This window comes from Styela clava, chromosome 10 (assembly GCF_964204865.1).
Source record: "Styela clava chromosome 10, kaStyClav1.hap1.2, whole genome shotgun sequence".
NCBI lineage: Eukaryota > Metazoa > Chordata > Ascidiacea > Stolidobranchia > Styelidae > Styela > Styela clava.
The window spans coordinates 4,873,988-4,892,892 of record NC_135259.1 but is presented as its reverse complement, the minus strand read 5'-3'; the positions used below and the strand labels follow the sequence as shown (position 1 = coordinate 4,892,892).

At 35.1% G+C, this 18,905-nt stretch overlaps 2 protein-coding genes across 2 annotated transcripts; both read left to right on the top strand.

The window, feature by feature from the left end:
* The first annotated feature begins 21 nt into the window (after positions 1-21).
* Positions 22-1,320, top strand: LOC120338522 (transcription initiation factor TFIID subunit 7-like). Its single transcript, XM_078116886.1, has one exon. It carries the CDS (start codon positions 22-24, stop codon positions 982-984), a length of 963 nt encoding a protein of 320 aa, XP_077973012.1. The 3' UTR covers positions 985-1,320.
* LOC120338523 (PDZ domain-containing protein GIPC2-like) lies at positions 1,293-12,262 on the top strand. The gene is made up of 8 exons (XM_039406541.2): positions 1,293-1,529; positions 2,314-2,412; positions 2,490-2,586; positions 3,725-3,822; positions 6,589-6,760; positions 7,301-7,413; positions 8,334-8,415; positions 9,468-12,262. Exons 1-8 carry the CDS (start codon positions 1,389-1,391, stop codon positions 9,617-9,619), a joined length of 954 nt encoding a protein of 317 aa, XP_039262475.1. The 5' UTR covers positions 1,293-1,388; the 3' UTR covers positions 9,620-12,262.
* The last annotated feature ends 6,643 nt before the right edge of the window (positions 12,263-18,905 follow it).

Sequence of the window (18,905 nt, the reverse complement as noted above, 5' to 3'; positions counted from 1 at the left end):
ACACTTAGGTATATTATAGCCATGGATAAACCGAGCAATGCTCCATTTGAATTGGAAAATTACTTTTTAATGAGGTTACCTCCGGATGCTGCCACCAAACTCAATGAAGTTATGCTTGCTGGAAATTTGAAAGACAGACTAACATTGAATATGCATGATGATTTACGACATGGTGCAGTGAAATTTGATGGGGAATGTTATTCAGGAAAAGTTTGGGACTTACCTTGCGTCATTGAATGTCAAAAAACTGTAGATATGAAGACTTTTTATAAAACTAATAATCTTAGCCATATGCTTGTTTGTACTCCCGATACAGATTTAAGTGAACATAATTCTAATGTTCAGCAAAATTTAAAATCGAATCATTTGAGAGAGCGGAAATTTCTATGGCCACATGGAATTACTCCACCACTAAAAAATGTTCGGAAACGTCGTTTTCGTAAAACGGCAAAAAAGAAGTATATTGACTCTCCTGATATAGAGAAAGAAGTGAAACGACTTCTAAAAGCTGATATTGAAGCTGTGAATGTGAGATATGAAATAATGACAGAAGAGGAAAAATTGGACGATAAATCGAAAAATTCAGATTCTAATGATGCTAGTCAATCTTTGGAAAATGATGAACTTCATAAATTTTTTCCTGAAGTTAGTTCGGAGAGTGAAAAAGAGGACGATGATGACGTAAACGTGGAAGACGTTGATAAAGACGACAGTTTAGATTTTATCGAAATTCCATCTGGCGTTCCTGTCGTGACCAATGAAGGAGAGAGAGCACGATTGAAGGAGAGATTATCTAAATTAATGACGGAAGTGTCCGAACTCAAAAAACGTAAGGAAAGGAAAGAACAACTAATCAGAGGCCAAATCACAAATGAAATGTTAAAAGTCAAATTTCAAGGTGAATTAGAGGTCGTTCGTTCCAGAATTCAAGATGATATGAAGGATATTGCTATGACAAAAGCCAAGTTGGGCCTAGAACGCTAATTATTAATTAAGGGATGCAACAATTTCACTCTTCTCTTCTTGACATGCTCTCCTCAACATCAGGAAAATATACACGTAAATAATTGGGATACAGTGATGTATGTGGTGCAAATAAAAGGTTTTGCTTATCTTCCCATATTATAGCACTCATTGCTTTTTTATCTTGGACAACATTTTTACCAATCCTTTGTCAAACTTACGTAGAAATGTCATTTCAATCAATGTAAATCCCTTCTTTACAAAATGTGATTTTCAATAAAATTTTAAGAATTCAAAAATTGTTTTTTTGCTTACTAAAAGTCATTTCACTTACTATTATCTGCTTTTTTTTATAGACTGCAAGATCTAATTATTATAGTATGAATCCCGTTTATTTCTATATTTGATAAACATAATCATTCAACATGTTTTCTGGATTATTTGGGAAAAAGAAGAAAAAAAATTTGCCTAATAATGGTCGGACTGAAAATGCTTATGAACAAACTAACAGTAACCACACCGAACAACCTCCAGAACCTAAACAAAAGCTTGTATTCCATACTCAGGTAATATTTGACATTGTTGGTTTTGTGCTATTCAATCCCAAACCATACTTATGGTCTGAAAGTGATTATTACGAAGCCTGTGCTGAAAAAGGCATTTGATACTGACGGTATGAGCTTTTCTGTCTGAATAAAATTACCATTTATTCAGTAATCTGACATACTGTTATTAATTTTGTTAGATATTTACCAAATAGTTGGGTTTTAGAAATAATTTACGATAGATTTATTAAAGAAGTTATCATTTTAAGCCAGGGTTTCTAAACTTTTTGTGCAGCGGTCCCCTGTTTGTCTGACTCTACGGCAAGTCTCGACTTGTAGGTCGTTGCAAAAAACAATAAAATACTACGTAATTGCCTTTTCTGACAGCGAGAGATATTCCTTCCCAACGCTCAACCAAAAAGATGTAATGACTTTTTTGTTGAAATTAATTATTAAAGATCGATCAGACTCTTTTCATATCGTTGCGGACCCCCTGTGCAGTCATCACTGTGTTTTATTTAGCCATTGTAGTTTTACAATACGACAAAAAAATTATATAACCAATCCCTTTTCTTTTCATCGTAACTTTCCTTCATTTCCAAATTGACGCTTATTGAATATACACCGATGTCTATCTTCTATGTGTTCTTTGTTGGACATATTCGATTATTTAAAAATATTGTTAGTATATACTTGGAATAATAATTTATTTAATTTTGACAATTTCTTTGCTGGTATTTCAGAGTTCCAATTTAAGCCCTCAGTATCGAAGAGTTATATAGATATTTGATATTACATTTTACAGCTAGCTCATGGAAGCCCAACCGGCAGGATCGAAGGTTTCGCAAATGTTCGAGAATTATATGCGAGAATTGCCACTTCATTATCTGTTCCAAAAGAAGAGGTAACTATACCTGATTAATGAATTGCATACTATTTAAATCTATCTATTCGTCTAATTTCAATAATACACATTTACAGATATTATTTTGTACCCTCAATAGTCATAAATGTGACATGACGAAGTTATTAGGAGGACAAATTGGTTTGGAAGACTTCATATTTGCTCATGTTAAAGGTAGGTTGGCTATAGTCTATTACAAGTCAATACCAGTGTTGTATAAACTGGTGGTTCCCAAACGTTTTTTCAAGTGATCCAAATTTTATAAAAATAAATTTTGTCAAATCTCGCAACCTAAGGATATGCCCAAATACTAAATGGCATATAGAGATTTACGGTAGTACCTTCATGGCCGCAAAATTAAACGATTAATATAAACCAATCATTTTAACATAACATTTATTTCTTTAGAAATTACCTCAAAGTGAGAAAGTTGTTTGCCATCAGCGAGTTTTTGAAATTGTGGCGTGGCCTCAAGCAAAATAAATGCGTCCCTAGTTTTTTACGCTGATATACTTACCACATCTACAATTACTATTGAGCAACACTTCAATACTAAATATAAAATAATGAATAAAATTTACTAGAAAATAAAATTAGTAACTTTAAGGTTTATTTTTAAAAAAGAAGCGACCTAAAAAAACAGTTTTGGATCATGACCCATAAGTTTGGAAGCACTGATATAAACCACATTACTAATGGTGTGGTAACATAGCGAAGCAATCTGAGCTAGAAAATGTTGCCAATATGACTCATAGTCATAGCAACTCTTCGACTACACTTGATGCTTGTCCGAAGCTTGATTCATAGCTAGGAATACCTGCACAAGTCGATAAAATATTTCACTACCTTTCACATTGTTTATATTTGATATATATTTTATTCTGCGTTTAGGAATGATTTACAATATCATTTATTTAGCCAAAAATAAAAGTTTTTAGGTCAACATTGTGAATAGGAGTTGTTTATCTTATTAAATTTAATTTATATGAATTTGGCTTGTGTTAATTTCTCTGTCGAACATGACCAATTTTTAGATTTTATTCTATTCAAAAATAAAATTTCAGAAAAGTAAACTGTTCGGATTTGGCCACCCCTGTTTTTAGAGTCTGGCGCCTCTATATATGATCAACACTATGAACTAATGATTTAGTGTTTCACTCGTTAATCAGGTCTCAACTGTCTGGTTTTGTCAAATCTACCACATCACTTTATTGCTTCTCAAATATTTATTCTAGTCTCTTACATGAGAACAGCTATGGCTTTATTATATAGCTTCGTCACCAGGCAATAAATAATTATTTTTTCAATTCAGGTCAAAAGAAATCAGTTCAACTAACCAAATCTGAAGCTTCACTTGGATTAACAATCACTGATAATGGTGCTGGTTATGCTTTTATTAAAAGAATAAAGGTAAATGCCACTTTAAACTGTTGATTTTTCCTTCCATTAATTTATTCGCATTGTAAAACATAGTATAGGTAGGATATCCAACCATTGTCACTGGTAAGTTGACTATAAATAAATAACTAGAGTGACCTGAAAAAACAAAATCCATAAATATATTAATTACTTCCACGAAAATGGATTTAATAACACTTGAAATTATTTTTGTATATAATTGTACCCAAAGGTTTCAGTAATTTATACCATGACATTATACAAAAGTTACTGTATATTCTCGCATATTATAAGCCCTAAAATGCTGGATTTCTAAAAAATTTCTATATAAGCCGACTCTACAAATCGTATTACGCCACACTCTCCTATCACAGCAAATGGTTGCAGAAGAGACCTAATGAAATTCAGTGCAATCAGAATTATGCACGTATAAGCCTAATTTTTAGTGCAATCAGAGATAGGCGCATATAAGCAGACCCCCTAATTTGGCAACTTTTTCGAAGTTCTAACCCAGCTTATAATTATGTGAAGATATACAGTACATTAGATTCCATTACTCTTTTAGAATATAAATATATAAATTATAATTTTTCAACACTCAATACAGATTAATTTTCATATCCAAATCTAAAACACTTCAAAAAAGCTACTACCATGTATGATTATGTTTGATTCACTGTAAAATAAATTCTGAAAACAGTTTTCACAAAATTAATTATGTAATCAGTGCACACCTGTGTGAAGTCACCGCCATATTCTGGTTGACATTACATGAATGATTGATTGTACTGAATATCATTCAGCCAATCCTTTTGTTTGTTGTATGGAATATAATTATGACGAAATTTCTACTTATTTTTATAATTACGTTCAAAAGTTACATAAAGTATTTGAGGATGTCTATTTGTTATATAAATTTTGTATATTTATTGTGCATTGTAATTTGTAGACTTATGGTTTGATGTCAATTTCATTTGAAAGAATGGCACTTTTCCTTAATAAAAAGCAAAGTAATTTCAATCATGTGAAGAAGGCATATTTTTATTAACTCATACATGCTTTGGATGTTCACGATTCACTATCATTAGTTTCTTAATTTATGTAGTCTTCAATAAAATTGAATTGTCTTAAAATTTTTACTGAAAATTTATTTCTAAATATTCGAAATTTTTTAAAAATCAAGCTTGCATGAATTTTCATTCATAATTATGCAATTTTTACTCATAGGAGTCATAATTATGCATGGAATGGTTATTTTTAATAATTGTAATTCTGCACTATAAGTATGAGTATTGGACTTTTCCTATCTATATCCATTATTTATCATGTAATAACTAACCTATATCATCAAATACTTGAGTTTTATATATTTCCGATTTGGACAACTATTTCGAAACCGTTTTCCTGACATGATATTTACTCACAGTGTTTGTTTAAGCTAGAATTTTTTTTTCAGATAAATCAGTCTCATAACGAGCAAGGGCCATACTATAAACCACTTTATCATTTGCCCATGCTATTATACTACATATTCAGTGTTATGTATGTCATATATTGTTAATTTCGTTGTTCAAATTTACATTCGCGAGTTTTTGGGCGGTGCCAGGGGCTGAGTATCTATGACATATACACATTAGTATTCTTTGAATCAATCATCAGATTTTTACACTCGGACTTGCCATAATAGGTAGTCCTACAGATTAGGACGAATGTTAGTATACAAGTAGGCCTATGTATGAGGCCACATTCAAAAAATTTTCACCAGAATTGATTTAAATGAAATGTTCTTGAAAAACATCTTGTGATTATCTATTATACAGTACATCCATGGTATACAAGTGAATAAGTGAACACCTTCTGTTTAAAATCAATTTTACTAGAAATTTTTATTTTTAGAGTTATGGTATATTAATCAATATTTTCATATTTTGGAATGATTATGTCATATGCGGGTAGTTATTTTGAACATTTTGTCTCTTAGGTTGAAAATTCATTCATAATTGTGATTTGTGACAGCAATAAAATAAATTAGAATGTGAATTCATGGTACGAGTATTTCTGTATTCCTAGTAATGTTTTTTATTTGACATCATATTTTTCAAAAAATTTGATTATGAAAATTTTTCAATAATATTCTTCAGGAGTTTAATATTTTTTTATTCGACTGGTATTGCATATTTGAAGTCTCTTTCTCAATCCCTACTTCTAGAACCAACATTGTTCTTACTTGTTACTGTATTGTATTGTTTTATAAGGGGTTGTAACTTGTAATACAGGTGTAGACGTGTAGTACAGGGTCATTTCTGCATATCTCAAGCAAGTTTGAAAACGAAGGCTAATAGATGATTATTTTTTCCCCTTCTATTACATTCAATTCTGAGCCATCAAATATGTCATATACATTTTTGAACCAAACTTAATTTCAGTGTTGATTGGATTGCTGGATTGCTGGATTCCTCGCCGCACTAGGGTGGATCATGTAACCGCTGGCTGGTTACGGCTTCCTCCACCATCAAGTCCATGCTTCCGAAAACAAATAACTAACTAATCCCATATTCGACATGGACCGGTAACCGAACAAGAGGCCGTGGTTCGCCATATGGCCATCTTATCGGTTTTTCTCTCCCTCTGGATAAATATGTAAATCCTATTCTGTGATTTTTTTGTTCTCGTATCTCTTGAGTGTAAAGTTTGAGTCGAGTCGTTTTGTTTTCGAAGACTTGAGTTGGCCATTATTACCACATTTTTTGCTTTCATTGAATTTATTTTTCTATCTAGGAAGAAACCATTGCTGACTCCTGTAGGACATTATGTGTTGGAGATCATATTGAAGCGATCGATGATAAATCTTTGATCGGTTGTCGGCATTTTGAAGTTGCTAAAGCATTAAAAGATATTCCACTTGGTGCAACATTGACAATGACTCTTGTTGAACCAAGAAAAGCATTTGGTATGTGTTTTGGTATTCCATTCTTTGAGTGCAATTTTGATTTGGAATGTTCTAAATAGGTTTATTTTGCAGAAAAATCTACAAATTTCACTCTTTAGGATTCTATTGCGGGATGACGAACTTTATGAGAAAAATATTTTCAAAATCCGATGATCTTTCTTTTATGTCCACGTCAGTATTGGTTCGAAACTCGTTCTCCTATCTGATTGGTCAATTTTTGTAAAAACTGTACTGAACATGCGTTAGGTGTTTAGAACTCTTTTATATGCCAGTATACTGACTTCCAATTTTATGGTTTGTTATTCCGTGTTTTGGGACATCCTATCCTGTGTCATTTTCTGATTACTATCCTACAAACAACAGGATTCAGGATGTAATACTGCCTGACATAAACAATAAACTGCCAAAAAATATCACTCTTTGATCACTGTATTGCCTACCTTTTTTTCTCATAGCCTTTTACTATTTCAACTTCAACTTTTTTATCTACTTATTACACCTTGGCAATTTATTTGAGTGTAAATTTGTTTTCTGTTCCAGACATGATAGCTCAACGAAAAGCACCTCAGTCAACAGCAAATAGCAATAACGTAGGAACAGGAAAAGCTACTCTCAGATTAAGATCAAAAGGACCAGCTACTGTGCAAGCAATTGTAAGTATATATATTCCTCCAAAAAAACAGAGCAGACTTGTCGTCAGAATCTCTCATTTGAATAATCATCTAGTTTGTTATTCGAACAAACATCATGATATTCATGTACGTTATTGGGACATATCTTAAAAAAACAGCAATTCAGTACTGAAAATTATATTACAGTGATACCTCGGTAGTCAAACATAAATCATTGAGAATTGACTATCGATTCGTTCGAGTACCGAAACCCTTTTTCCCATAAGAAACAATTGTAATTATTTTTATCCGTTCTTACACATTCCAAAATATTTACATAGCGTGTCTTTAAACAAAAATAAATATTTGAATGTGTACATAATGAAGATCAAAATATAAAAAATATTGTGTTAGTTACTGTACGTTGAGCAAATTTCTGTGGGCTCTATGGGATTCGTTTTTGTGTGCGATGATGTCATAAAAAATTGCACACCTTGTGGCAGTTCCGCTTTCGCATTAATTGTGAAAATTGGCGTACCAGTAGTCCACTGACAGATTACATACTACTTCGTTTTGGCCTTCACGTCCATATATTTTAGAATCGTTCTCTTATTGAATAGTCAAGAAGAAGTCGAGATGTATGGTTTGGGTAATGTCATCTCCCTCGGCGGCGTGCTCGAGTACTGAATTCCTGTTTGAGTACCGCAGCATTTTTGACTAGAATTTTTAGTTTACTACCGAACTGTTCTTTGAGTATTGTGGTATCACTGTATTTCATTTGCCTACCTTCTCACAAATTTGTGACTATTGACATTGGTCTCCATCAGACATGATCAAACAGTAACTTGTGTGTAGAAATGTTTAACAACATACTCAAATAAAACAGTATATTTTGGAAATATTCTATTTTGTCACGTACAATCAATGTGCTAATATTAATCAAATTCATATCATCTATACAGCCAACAGAATCAGAAGATAAAGCTGTTGGAAAGATTGATGATTGCTTGGAAAGTTTTATGGGGATAAGAGATACAGAGCTTGGTAAGCCAATAACAATAGACTCGTTAGTAATGTCTGATAAATTAATTTACCCTGTTTATATTTACAATGTGAGCTGAGCCACACTTTGATATGGTTGTTGAACAAGGGAGCAAGTTAGTAACTATGATCACTACAATGTCTGCAAAATTCTAGTTAGTGTTATTGAAATCTACCGAATGATATATGTAATAATAAAAGAACTGTACCGAATATCATATGAAGTGCGCCCATGAATGATAAAATATACTTCCATGGGATTAAAGAAAATTAAGAAACAAAAATGAAATTAATAGCTTTATAGTGATTTTATCCATGTTCAAGTATTGAGAATTGGATAGGATTAACATATTTATCTCAGGGGAGATGGAAGCTGATAAGACAGCTTAATCATATGGCAAACCACGGCCTCTCCTCCGGTTACTAGTCCATGTCGACTATGAGATTAGTTAGCCAGCCACTCGATGGTGGAGGGAACTGTAAATTACCAGCAGTTACGTGAGCAACCCTGCGGCGTCGATAGTCCAGCAATCTTCTCGCACATACGGTGACTATCCACTTATGGAATTCGAACCTGTAAACCCACATAGGGGGATCAGAGGTGCAGTGGTGAGCAATGTTCCCTCTAATTTTTTGTAGTAAGTGTGCGCAGAAATTTTGGTGTGTGCGCACTTTTTTGGAAATGACTAATATTTGTGCGAAAATCGATGAAGAAATTTTGGCGTTCAAACCAGGTAATGAGTGGGCCAACAACAAACTTTCTCAACCTGCCAACCGAGAACATTGTTACATTACATCGAAATAGGTCTGTGCGCAGTAAATCTATGCATGTGCGCAGCCTCTGAAAGCTGTGTGCGCGTGCACACGCGCACACCTTAGAGGGAACACTGGTGGTGAGTGAATTCCTAACACTTAGAACAATGCGCCACACCACCAACCTTAAATCAATTGGTTCATTAATAACAGAGATGTCTTTTTTTTTTCAATGACAAAACAATCTGTGTATCCATTTCGTGTCCAATGAACATCAATTTTTTTTTCTTATTTCACAACAGCAAGTACAATATACGAGGCTGGGAAGACATGTTCGAATCCCGATCAATTTGTTGCTTCATTGGAATCTCAACTTGGAGAATTTGGATTTCCTGAAAATTTTATCTTTGATGTGTGGGGTGTTTTGAGTGATGCAAAGAGAGGAACATTTTGAGTAAATATATCTTTGGTGGGCACATATTGTTCGTCTCTTTCTCTGGTTTTTGTGAGTTCTGTTTAATCGTAGCGAAGCGTCCAGCTCAATTATATTTTTGATTTTTTTTGGTTTGGTACATTATAATTTTATTGTTAAGTTAAATTAACTTTTTCTGGTTGTTATGGTAGTTGCGACACACCATTAAATGCATTGAATTTGATTTGAAAATTCTAATATTGCTTTAAGTAAATTGCAAAATTTGGGTGGACTACATCAACAAAATATAGATGTTGAACACATACAGCTTGGTCGGGTGATGCGAAAGGCTTGCGAATTAGTTTCAACCTGTTTTTTTTATCAAAGTCTTTTATAACATAAAAATAGTATTTTTTTCATTCGGTGCCTTTTTTTTACTTACTATATACTGGTAGTTAGTTTTGAATTGACTAGTGTTTCACCAGAGCACCATGTTAAAAAAAATCGATCTTTTTTTTTAACATAATAATGTGAATAAACGCAAATTTGTTAGTATTAAGTTATGCTAAACTGAATCTGTCTTTTGTTTCAAAATTTGGACAGGTGTAACTCCATAATTCTTCATACTTTTTTCTCAGTTGCCTCGCTATTCTTGTTGAGCAACTCCCTTGAATCGAACTATTTTTGAAATTTTATATGATAATTTTCAAATTTCTTCGTTTATAATTAAGTTTCTGTGATTAATTATTGTCTTTTTTCTCTCCAGTACATTTTGAGAAATCAGCAAAAACGATTTTTCCTAATATACAGCTGATAATGTTTTCCTTTTCTTATTATTTCTGTTTTATTTATTTTTTGAAATCAATTTTTATCGTAATACCATGTTCCAAACAAAGTAGTGTGGACCCTTTAAATTTGGTCATAATGATCCTTGATGATGATTTTCGATCAGGTTGAAATAGGACTTTTTATTCATTACATTATGCTTTTAACTTGCTAAAAAAAATTTATTGAACTGAACTTGTTTATTGTTAAACTAATTTCATTTGAACTTTCGATTCTTTCAATTTTTCTCAAACTAGATGATTTTAATCTGAATTATAATGTGGGTTTTGCTTGGTTTTTCAACTCGTGGCGTGTATGCAAAAAGTTTTTTCATTGAATTCGAGAACTTACATCTATATGTGGGCCACTATATTATAAGAACATTGTGCTTTCTTGGATTATTTTGAATGTTTTATGATTAACATTCTACTTTCTCAATTAACATGGTACTGGTATCATCATTTCATGAATTAATATTCTCACTGTACTGTATTTTAGAAATATTTATATTCACTAAATATTTTATTATATGGCAATTACTTAATAACGATTCATGTTCGTACTTCTGTAAAATTCACTTAGCTTTTGATTTTATTGTAATTCTTTATTCATTTTTATCATTACAACTGTCATAATTGTTATACTGTTGTCGGTAAACCCGTAGTGTGTGTACCAAGTTAAGGTTAGGCCATAAATTTATTCCGATTTCCCTTATTTTAGTTCTATTATGAGTTCGGGGACTGTCTGTGTTAGCCAAGCGAATACACCCCCTGCCCATAGGTTTCAGTCTCTTTACACAACTTGATGTAAAGTAGGCGAATAAAATTAGTTACCTCCATATTGGTACACACACTTCTGGGGAGCGCCCTTTTGTCTATATATTTACAGCAATTGACAATCAACTAATTCTCCGCCAAATACAGTGAGCCCCATTTTCATATTCTTGTGTACTCCAATGTCCGTAATCACCTTTTTATCAATTTTTTAGTATTAAATTAAAACTTGCACATTAGAATCACATCGTATGTACCGGTATATGGCGACCAAATAGTCCTCTATGGCGGAAACCATTCGAATGGCAATTGGGACACTATATCCATCCAAGTTTCTAATGAAAGCGAACTTACCCATAAATCGAAAGTTTATTGAAATTATAAATTCAAATTTTTATTCAAATACCAGAATGATATTATGTTCATAAGATGCTAGTGGGATTAACTGTTCACACACATTCTTTAAACTCCTTGGCAACTTTTAATTTGAGATAATTTGCCACAAATAATTTCCTTACCTAGTCCACACATAATTTACTATTTTCATATCATCCTTATGGTACTACATAATGAGTCTTGCAATGCCATGTAATTTTAGTGCAATCCAATTGAAACGTACTCAATGATTATTCATATCTATCTGTCCAACTTATTTTTCAAAGTACTTTTATGTAATATCATCTGCTTTTATTGCTATTTTTTCATCATGATTGCTAATGAATTTAGAAATTTTTTTGCTTTGCGCTTGAGGTGGTTTTTAGCTGCTTAACTTTTGGTAAACATGCTTTGATTTGTGACCAAAACAACATTGCAATTGTGGAATACTGCTTTAAATTATCAATTCTTTGTGACGTTTTGAAATGGTTTTAGCATTGTGGCTTTAGCGTAAACAAATGTGCTTTATGATATCATACTTGTTTTAATAATGGTGCATTCATATCATGTTATAATTCCAATTCTCTCATACAAGTGAATGCAATCCAATTTATTGTGTATGCAATATCTTTGAGATGGCGCAATGGTACTTTTTTGAATCATTTCTACATAAGAAGCTAATAGTCATTAAATATTCTATTCATGCAAATAATTATCTTGTGTTTTTACAGTGAATATGGGCCAAGTTGGGAAATAATAAACGATTTGTTGCAAGCTTCCCAGTGATCGTTGGTGTTGTTTGTCATGTAAGCTTTGCCATCGGAAGCGAACTCGTTTTTTTTTTTTTGTTATTAGATGATAAATGGGTAGGTAACATGCAACGCGGCTGACGACTACCAACTGACATTACCGGTCATAGTCCTGTACCGGCTTGGGATTATTTGCTATATGATTATGATCGGCTTTCTTTTTCACCGGGATAAGTATATAAATCCTATCCTAAGAATGCCATTGCTCAAAGTAAAATGATGAAGCACAGGAGGTATCAAGTGTAAACTGTGACAAAAAATGGAAAAGTAGACTACCGTTACTAATAATAAATATGAATGGATTGATAAAAAAACATTAATACGGTATTATTCATTAAGAATAGAAATATAGTTGGATTACTCCACTGCTTGAACTGGTAAATTAGCAAGTTTGGAAAATAGTGGGTAAATTGTTTTAAAAGTCGAAGGTGGGATACAATATCGCTCTTGAGATCGCCATCCAGTTTGATTTGTTTATTGTCAAGGGTAGTGCCTGGATTGGAAAATGAAGCCGCGTTTCCTTTTTGAGCTCGGCGGTAACATAATTCTAGCTTCGCTCCGAAAGCACGAATGGAATCGTATTATCGTAGGTTATGCGAGTCAGTTTCTTTATCTTGTAAAGGGAGATTCAATTTATTAAAAGATTGAAATATATCCACAATGTAAGCCATGACCAGCACAAATTAATCTGATCTGAATGAAAAATGGAGAGTTTCTTGAAGCTCATTCCTCATTTCATACACACGTGCTAATATGTTTTGTTTCGATAACCACCGAACTTTTGTATGTATGTATGTTTATTTGCCTCAAAAATGTAACAGTAACTGCATAATAATTATACGACATAACAGAAACGGGATACATGTATAAGACCTTACTGGCATAAGACACGGATGTGCGACATGCACCCCAAGTATAACTGCAGCTTGGGACGGCTGTGTTAACGTAGGACGACAGACATGAAATATAGGACCTCTAGTACAATACACAAGACAAAGAGATACGGCACAACGACGATATGTGCAATAGTCAGTTTATGGTACGTTCATGTTCCAGGTTCCGGTGTGAAAGGATGGGAATGGGGTATAAATCGCATTTTGATGTGTTTTTACAATAAATCTTACGAAGCACGTAAAGATTTGTTCGAGACGTGAACTTGCCAAAAACCAACGTTGGGTGGGACCAAGACAAATAAAGATTAGGTACCACAATAGTAAACAATTAGTAAACGAGAATATCGGTTGGAAACCGAAGACTTATCGATCGATAGTTAGGGGATCCCCCAAAACAGAAACTGCAGTTTCGATTCATCCGCTTTTGTAACTTGCGCACTGCGCATCGCACACACACACTCGGCGGGTTTCAAAATTCTCTCGCTTTACAAAAATCTAGATCACTATATCAATAATTGATTGATAACTCGCTAAATATACGACATAATTCGTCCAAAATCAATAGGCTTCTGGTCCGAGATAAGATGAATGCACATGCAAAATCTGGAGCAGATTCAATCTCGCTTTCGTGAGATATCGCGTGCATCTAACAGACACACACACAGACACACAGACAGACAGACAGACATACATACAAATACCTATCAATATACTTACCGATCTTAAGATCGATAAGTAATGACATATGTAGAAATCCTTTGTTTACACTTGAGTTGTTAATTACGAATTGTATGTGTAATCCAGCGGATAAGACCTCAAATATGATAGAATTGTGCACTTTTGGATGCAAGCATGAAACTTGGCACACATGTACAGTAGCATCTTCTGATTATTGGACACGTAGTGGACATAACGATCGTTTCAATATTATGTTGTTGTTGTTGTTGTTCTTGTTCTTTGACACGTTTTTAAAAAGTCGCTTTTCTCTTCGAATACTGGACCAATTGCTTTGAAATTTTCAGTGGTTAAAGATTAATTTTTTCGCTAGAAGGCTATTACTTTTGTTTATTCTTAAATTTTATATGAATCCTATGAGATATGATATTTCATACAAAATTTCGCGGTATTTATTTTTACTCATGGGAACACTGTTTTACACTTATTTCAATCGGTTTCGCGATCGATTGTCTTGCTCAGTACTACAGCTACTGTAGGTCGGTACTGGTAAGTTGCCATACCGGTACCGTAACGCAGTGAAATTGACTTATTCCTTCCGCGGTATTACTAATGCTGCAATGCAAGTTTTATAGCCTATCGTATGAGGAACGGAATATCAGACCTACAGGTTCGGTACCGGTACTGGTAGCTCAGTACGTAAGTACGATACTGGTACTGGTGCCGGTACCGGTGTCTTACCACAATGAAATTATCGTAACTTATTCTTTCACGGTCCTACCAGTGCAGTAATGCAAGCGTTGTAGCACTTGTAGCCTACTATATTTGTTCATTTTGATGAGAGTCTACTGGAAACAACATAAAATTTGAAAGGGAAGAATTGTTCTGTGATCAATTATCTGTCCTAAAGTGTAAACAACATAAAATTTGCAAGGGAACAACTGTTCTGTGATCAATTACCGTACCGTATATTGCCTACAGTGTACAGGTAAGATGCTGGCTGACTGCTAACCGGTACTGGTAGCTCAGTACGTAAGTACGATACTGGTACTGGTGCCGGTACCGGTGTCTTACCACAATGAAATTACCGTAACTTATTCTTTCACGGTCCTACCAGTGCAGTAATGCAAGCGTTGTAGCACTTGTAGCCTACTATATTTGTTTATTTTGATGAGAGTCTACTGGAAACAACATGAAATTTGAAAGGGAAGAATTGTTCTGTGATCAATTATCTGTCCTAAAGTGTAAGCAACATAAAATTTGCAAGGGAACAACTGTTCTGTGATCAATTACCGTATATGGCCTACAGTGTACAGGTAAGATGCTGCCTGACTGCTAACTCAGTACCGCTTGACACGTTTTTAAAAAGTCGCTTTTCTCTTCGAATACTGGACCAATTGCTTTGAAATTTTTAGTGGTTAAAGATAAAAATTTTCTCCAGAAGGCTATTACTTTTTTTTTCGCTATGACGTCATCAAAATTATGTGACTCTACGTGTCCATATATTTGAGCATAGCTCTCTTGTTTTGGATATGATGCCATCCAAAAAAATATCTCGTTGCCATCGAAACGAGGCATCATCCGTATTGCTGTACAAGGGCAAGAAACATTACTTTAGGAAATGATATTTCCAAGATAAGTAAACCGATGTATATTTAAGAAGTAAGGAATATGATAAAAAGGGCATTTTGACAATTGCCCTTGATAACAGAATACCTGGTTACAGTGGCGGCGCGTCAATAGGGCCAACCGGGGCAATGCCCCGGTTGTTTTTTCGGTATAATAAAAAATATTCGAAAAATACCTCAATATCGCTTGCACAGACTGTCTACACTAGCCATATTCTCCCGACATGGTTCATTTTTCGCTCGCAAAGCCTTCGCCGAACGTCGACGGGGCGACGCCGATTTTGCCCCGGTTGCTCATTGTATATCGTATTCTCTCTTTTATCTTCCACTCGCCGCGTTTGTTTTCTGTTTCTTTTACTAAATCATCGGGGCTAGCCCCGAAACTATGACGACACAATGCCGACGTCTCTTACAACAACGTGTTGACATATTCACGCATTCCTTCTCGTTCGTTGGTTGCTTGAAGAGTTGATAGTTTCCTCGCCTTCGTTTTTGTCGCTTGTTTCGCTATTTGAATCAGTTAGAGACCTTTAGTCCATTTGCTTTCGATTTTCCACATTCCTTTTGAGCTCCTCACTTCTTTCCGGCTTCGCATTTCTTAGCCTTAGACTTCATAATGAATGGGGTTGATGCACTACTTCGCACTCCGTTTTCGCAGCTGCCGCTGGAACAAAAATTAGAGGTACAACGTCTTGGGCCTTATCAACCAAAAAATTGTTCACTGGAACAATCCCATGACGGAGGAAAGCGTCGGCGTACATTCTGCGCAGAAACTTGGTATAAAAAACACGAATGGTTGTGTTAAAGCGAGGACAAAAATGCACTTTTTTTATTTTTATTGCCTACTTTTTGCTACCGCCCGTGACTCACGTTGGTGTAAATTTGGTTTTAGAGATCTTAAACATCTTTCCGAGCGTGCCAGGGATCATCAATCTTCTATGGAGCATCTGGACAATGCAGTAAAATACGGAACATTCGGAAATGTTAATATTGCAGCACAGTTGGATGAAGGACGCGCGGTTTCTATTCGTCGGCACAACCAACCATATTCTCGGTCGATTGATAGATGTTTTGAAGTTCATTGGTTGTCACGAGCTGTCCCTCCGTGGGCACGATGAACAGGCTGGCTCTTCTAATAGAAGGGTATTTTTGGATATGGTGGAATACACCGCATCCCTAGATACAGTATTGAGAGATCATCTTGATGCCGCAACTGTTTCGAAAGGGACATCTAAGGATATACAAAATGATTTGCTCGACTCAATGTATAAAATTTATTTACAACATTTGGCTCTGGAAATTGAGAATTGCCAGTTCCTTTCGATTCAGTCTGACGAGACAACTGACATCACGTGCGTTTCCCAACTGGCTGTGATTTTTCGGTTTGTGAAAGATGGTAAACCTACCGAGAGATTTCACAGCTTTGTACCAATCGTTGATCGCACGGCTTGCGGGATATCAGCTGTACTGAAAGAAGTGTTACAGCCTTACAACGCGAGGTCAAAATTGATAGCTCAAACTTATGACAAACTTTTTTACGTTGTTATGCACACCAATTTAACCTCGTTATTAAAAATATGAGTCTTGATACCCCTCTCGTCCGTATATTTTTTGCAAATGTTTCGGGGTTTTCTTCATTTTTTTCCGTTTCGCCGAAGCGCTCTGACCTCCTTCGCCAGATATGTAGCCGCCGTCTCCCAGCTTGTGCACCAACACGTTGGAACTTCCAATCACGCGCGGTGCACGGCGTTTAGGTCTGAGCTCATTGAGTGTTTCAATGGCATTCAGAGCTCTCCGGTTTGGGACGAACGTTCTGTGAGGGAGGCGGCAGGTCTAAAGCGTCTGCTAGAAGATGGTGAGTTTTCATTTTTTCTCGCTTTTTTCTCCACAATATTCTATCACGTGGATGTATTATACGGCGCATTGCAGTCAAGGCTAATGGATGGAGCGTCTGTGCAGTCGTGTATTTCAGACTTCTGCGATGCTGTATCTCGTATCCGGGAAACAATAAAATACGACGACACATGGAGTGCTTCTTTACGCCGCGGGCAAACAACGCAGCGTTTGATTTTGTCTGCAAAGGAATGCTGTGACATTCTGGTGAATCAAATAGGCGATCGTCTGCGCACTGAACACCTTGCCGCGTTCTCTTTGATGAACCACAAAATTTTTTCAAAATTTGCACGTCAATTTCCCATCCATTTGTTGGCTACTGTCTCCAAATTTTATCCCATGATAAACGTGGGTAAATTGGAAAATGAATTGCAATGTATATACACCAATCAAACTTTTTTGAACATCACATCAACTTGCGCGCTCTATGGGTTCCCCATATATAACACTCTAGTAACTACCTTTGCGGCATCTGCAAAATTTCTGGACATCATTTTGACGACGCCTATTTCTTCCGCCGACGCAGAGCGAACATTCAGCACGCTGAAGCGTATTAAAACGTATCTCAGAAACACAATGAAGCAAGATAGATTAAATTCCTTGGCTGTTTTATCCATTCACAGAGACGTTATTTCTGGGATGCATGACTTTAATCAGCGCGTTATTGAGCATTTTGCTTCCAAGAAACCGCGGCGTGTTGCATATATGTTCAAGCAGTAGAAGTCTAGCAGCATATATATCTATGAGTGAGCGACGCATGTCCTTATCTTTGCATTAACTTTCCTTTCTTCATAGTAACGTTTTAAACCTTATTTTAGGTTTTGTCTGCTTTCCCGAAGTTTCTGTTAATATGTCATTGTATTTATCTGGGTAAATATTGCCTTTCCTTTTGAAAGAGGTTTCAAAATAAACTATGTCTATATTTATTAATCCCTTGACTTGGACCGGTTTTAAAGACACTTTCTTATCGTTAAAAATTGTCGCTTTTGCCGATTGGTTGTTACCGATGGAATGGTTTTTATACTCATAAAATGATGGGAGAACCTACAGCGCTCATCCTGTCCCCGTAGATGGGAGTGACTTGCCCGCAGTAGCTTGCCCCGGTTGTCAAAATGACCTTGCGCCGCCACTGCCTGGTTACCATGAAAAACGAGGTATCGTTATCGACCAAACCCGATTATTAGTTGCACAACCTGAGCGCTAACCGAAACAAATACTACGTTCATGTTGCGCGCCACCTTGGTGCACATACTTCTGGAGCTCCCCCATTCCTACTATTTAATGGACATACTTTCTATGTACATGCATATTATAGTTGATTAACATGATATCCTAGCCAAACTACGCTTGGAAAAATTACCGTGTTTTCACGCATCGACTGCACCGAACTAGCAATAAATTTTCATAATCAATTGTAAATCCTTTGTTTATGGAATACTGATTTCCCCTCGCTTGTT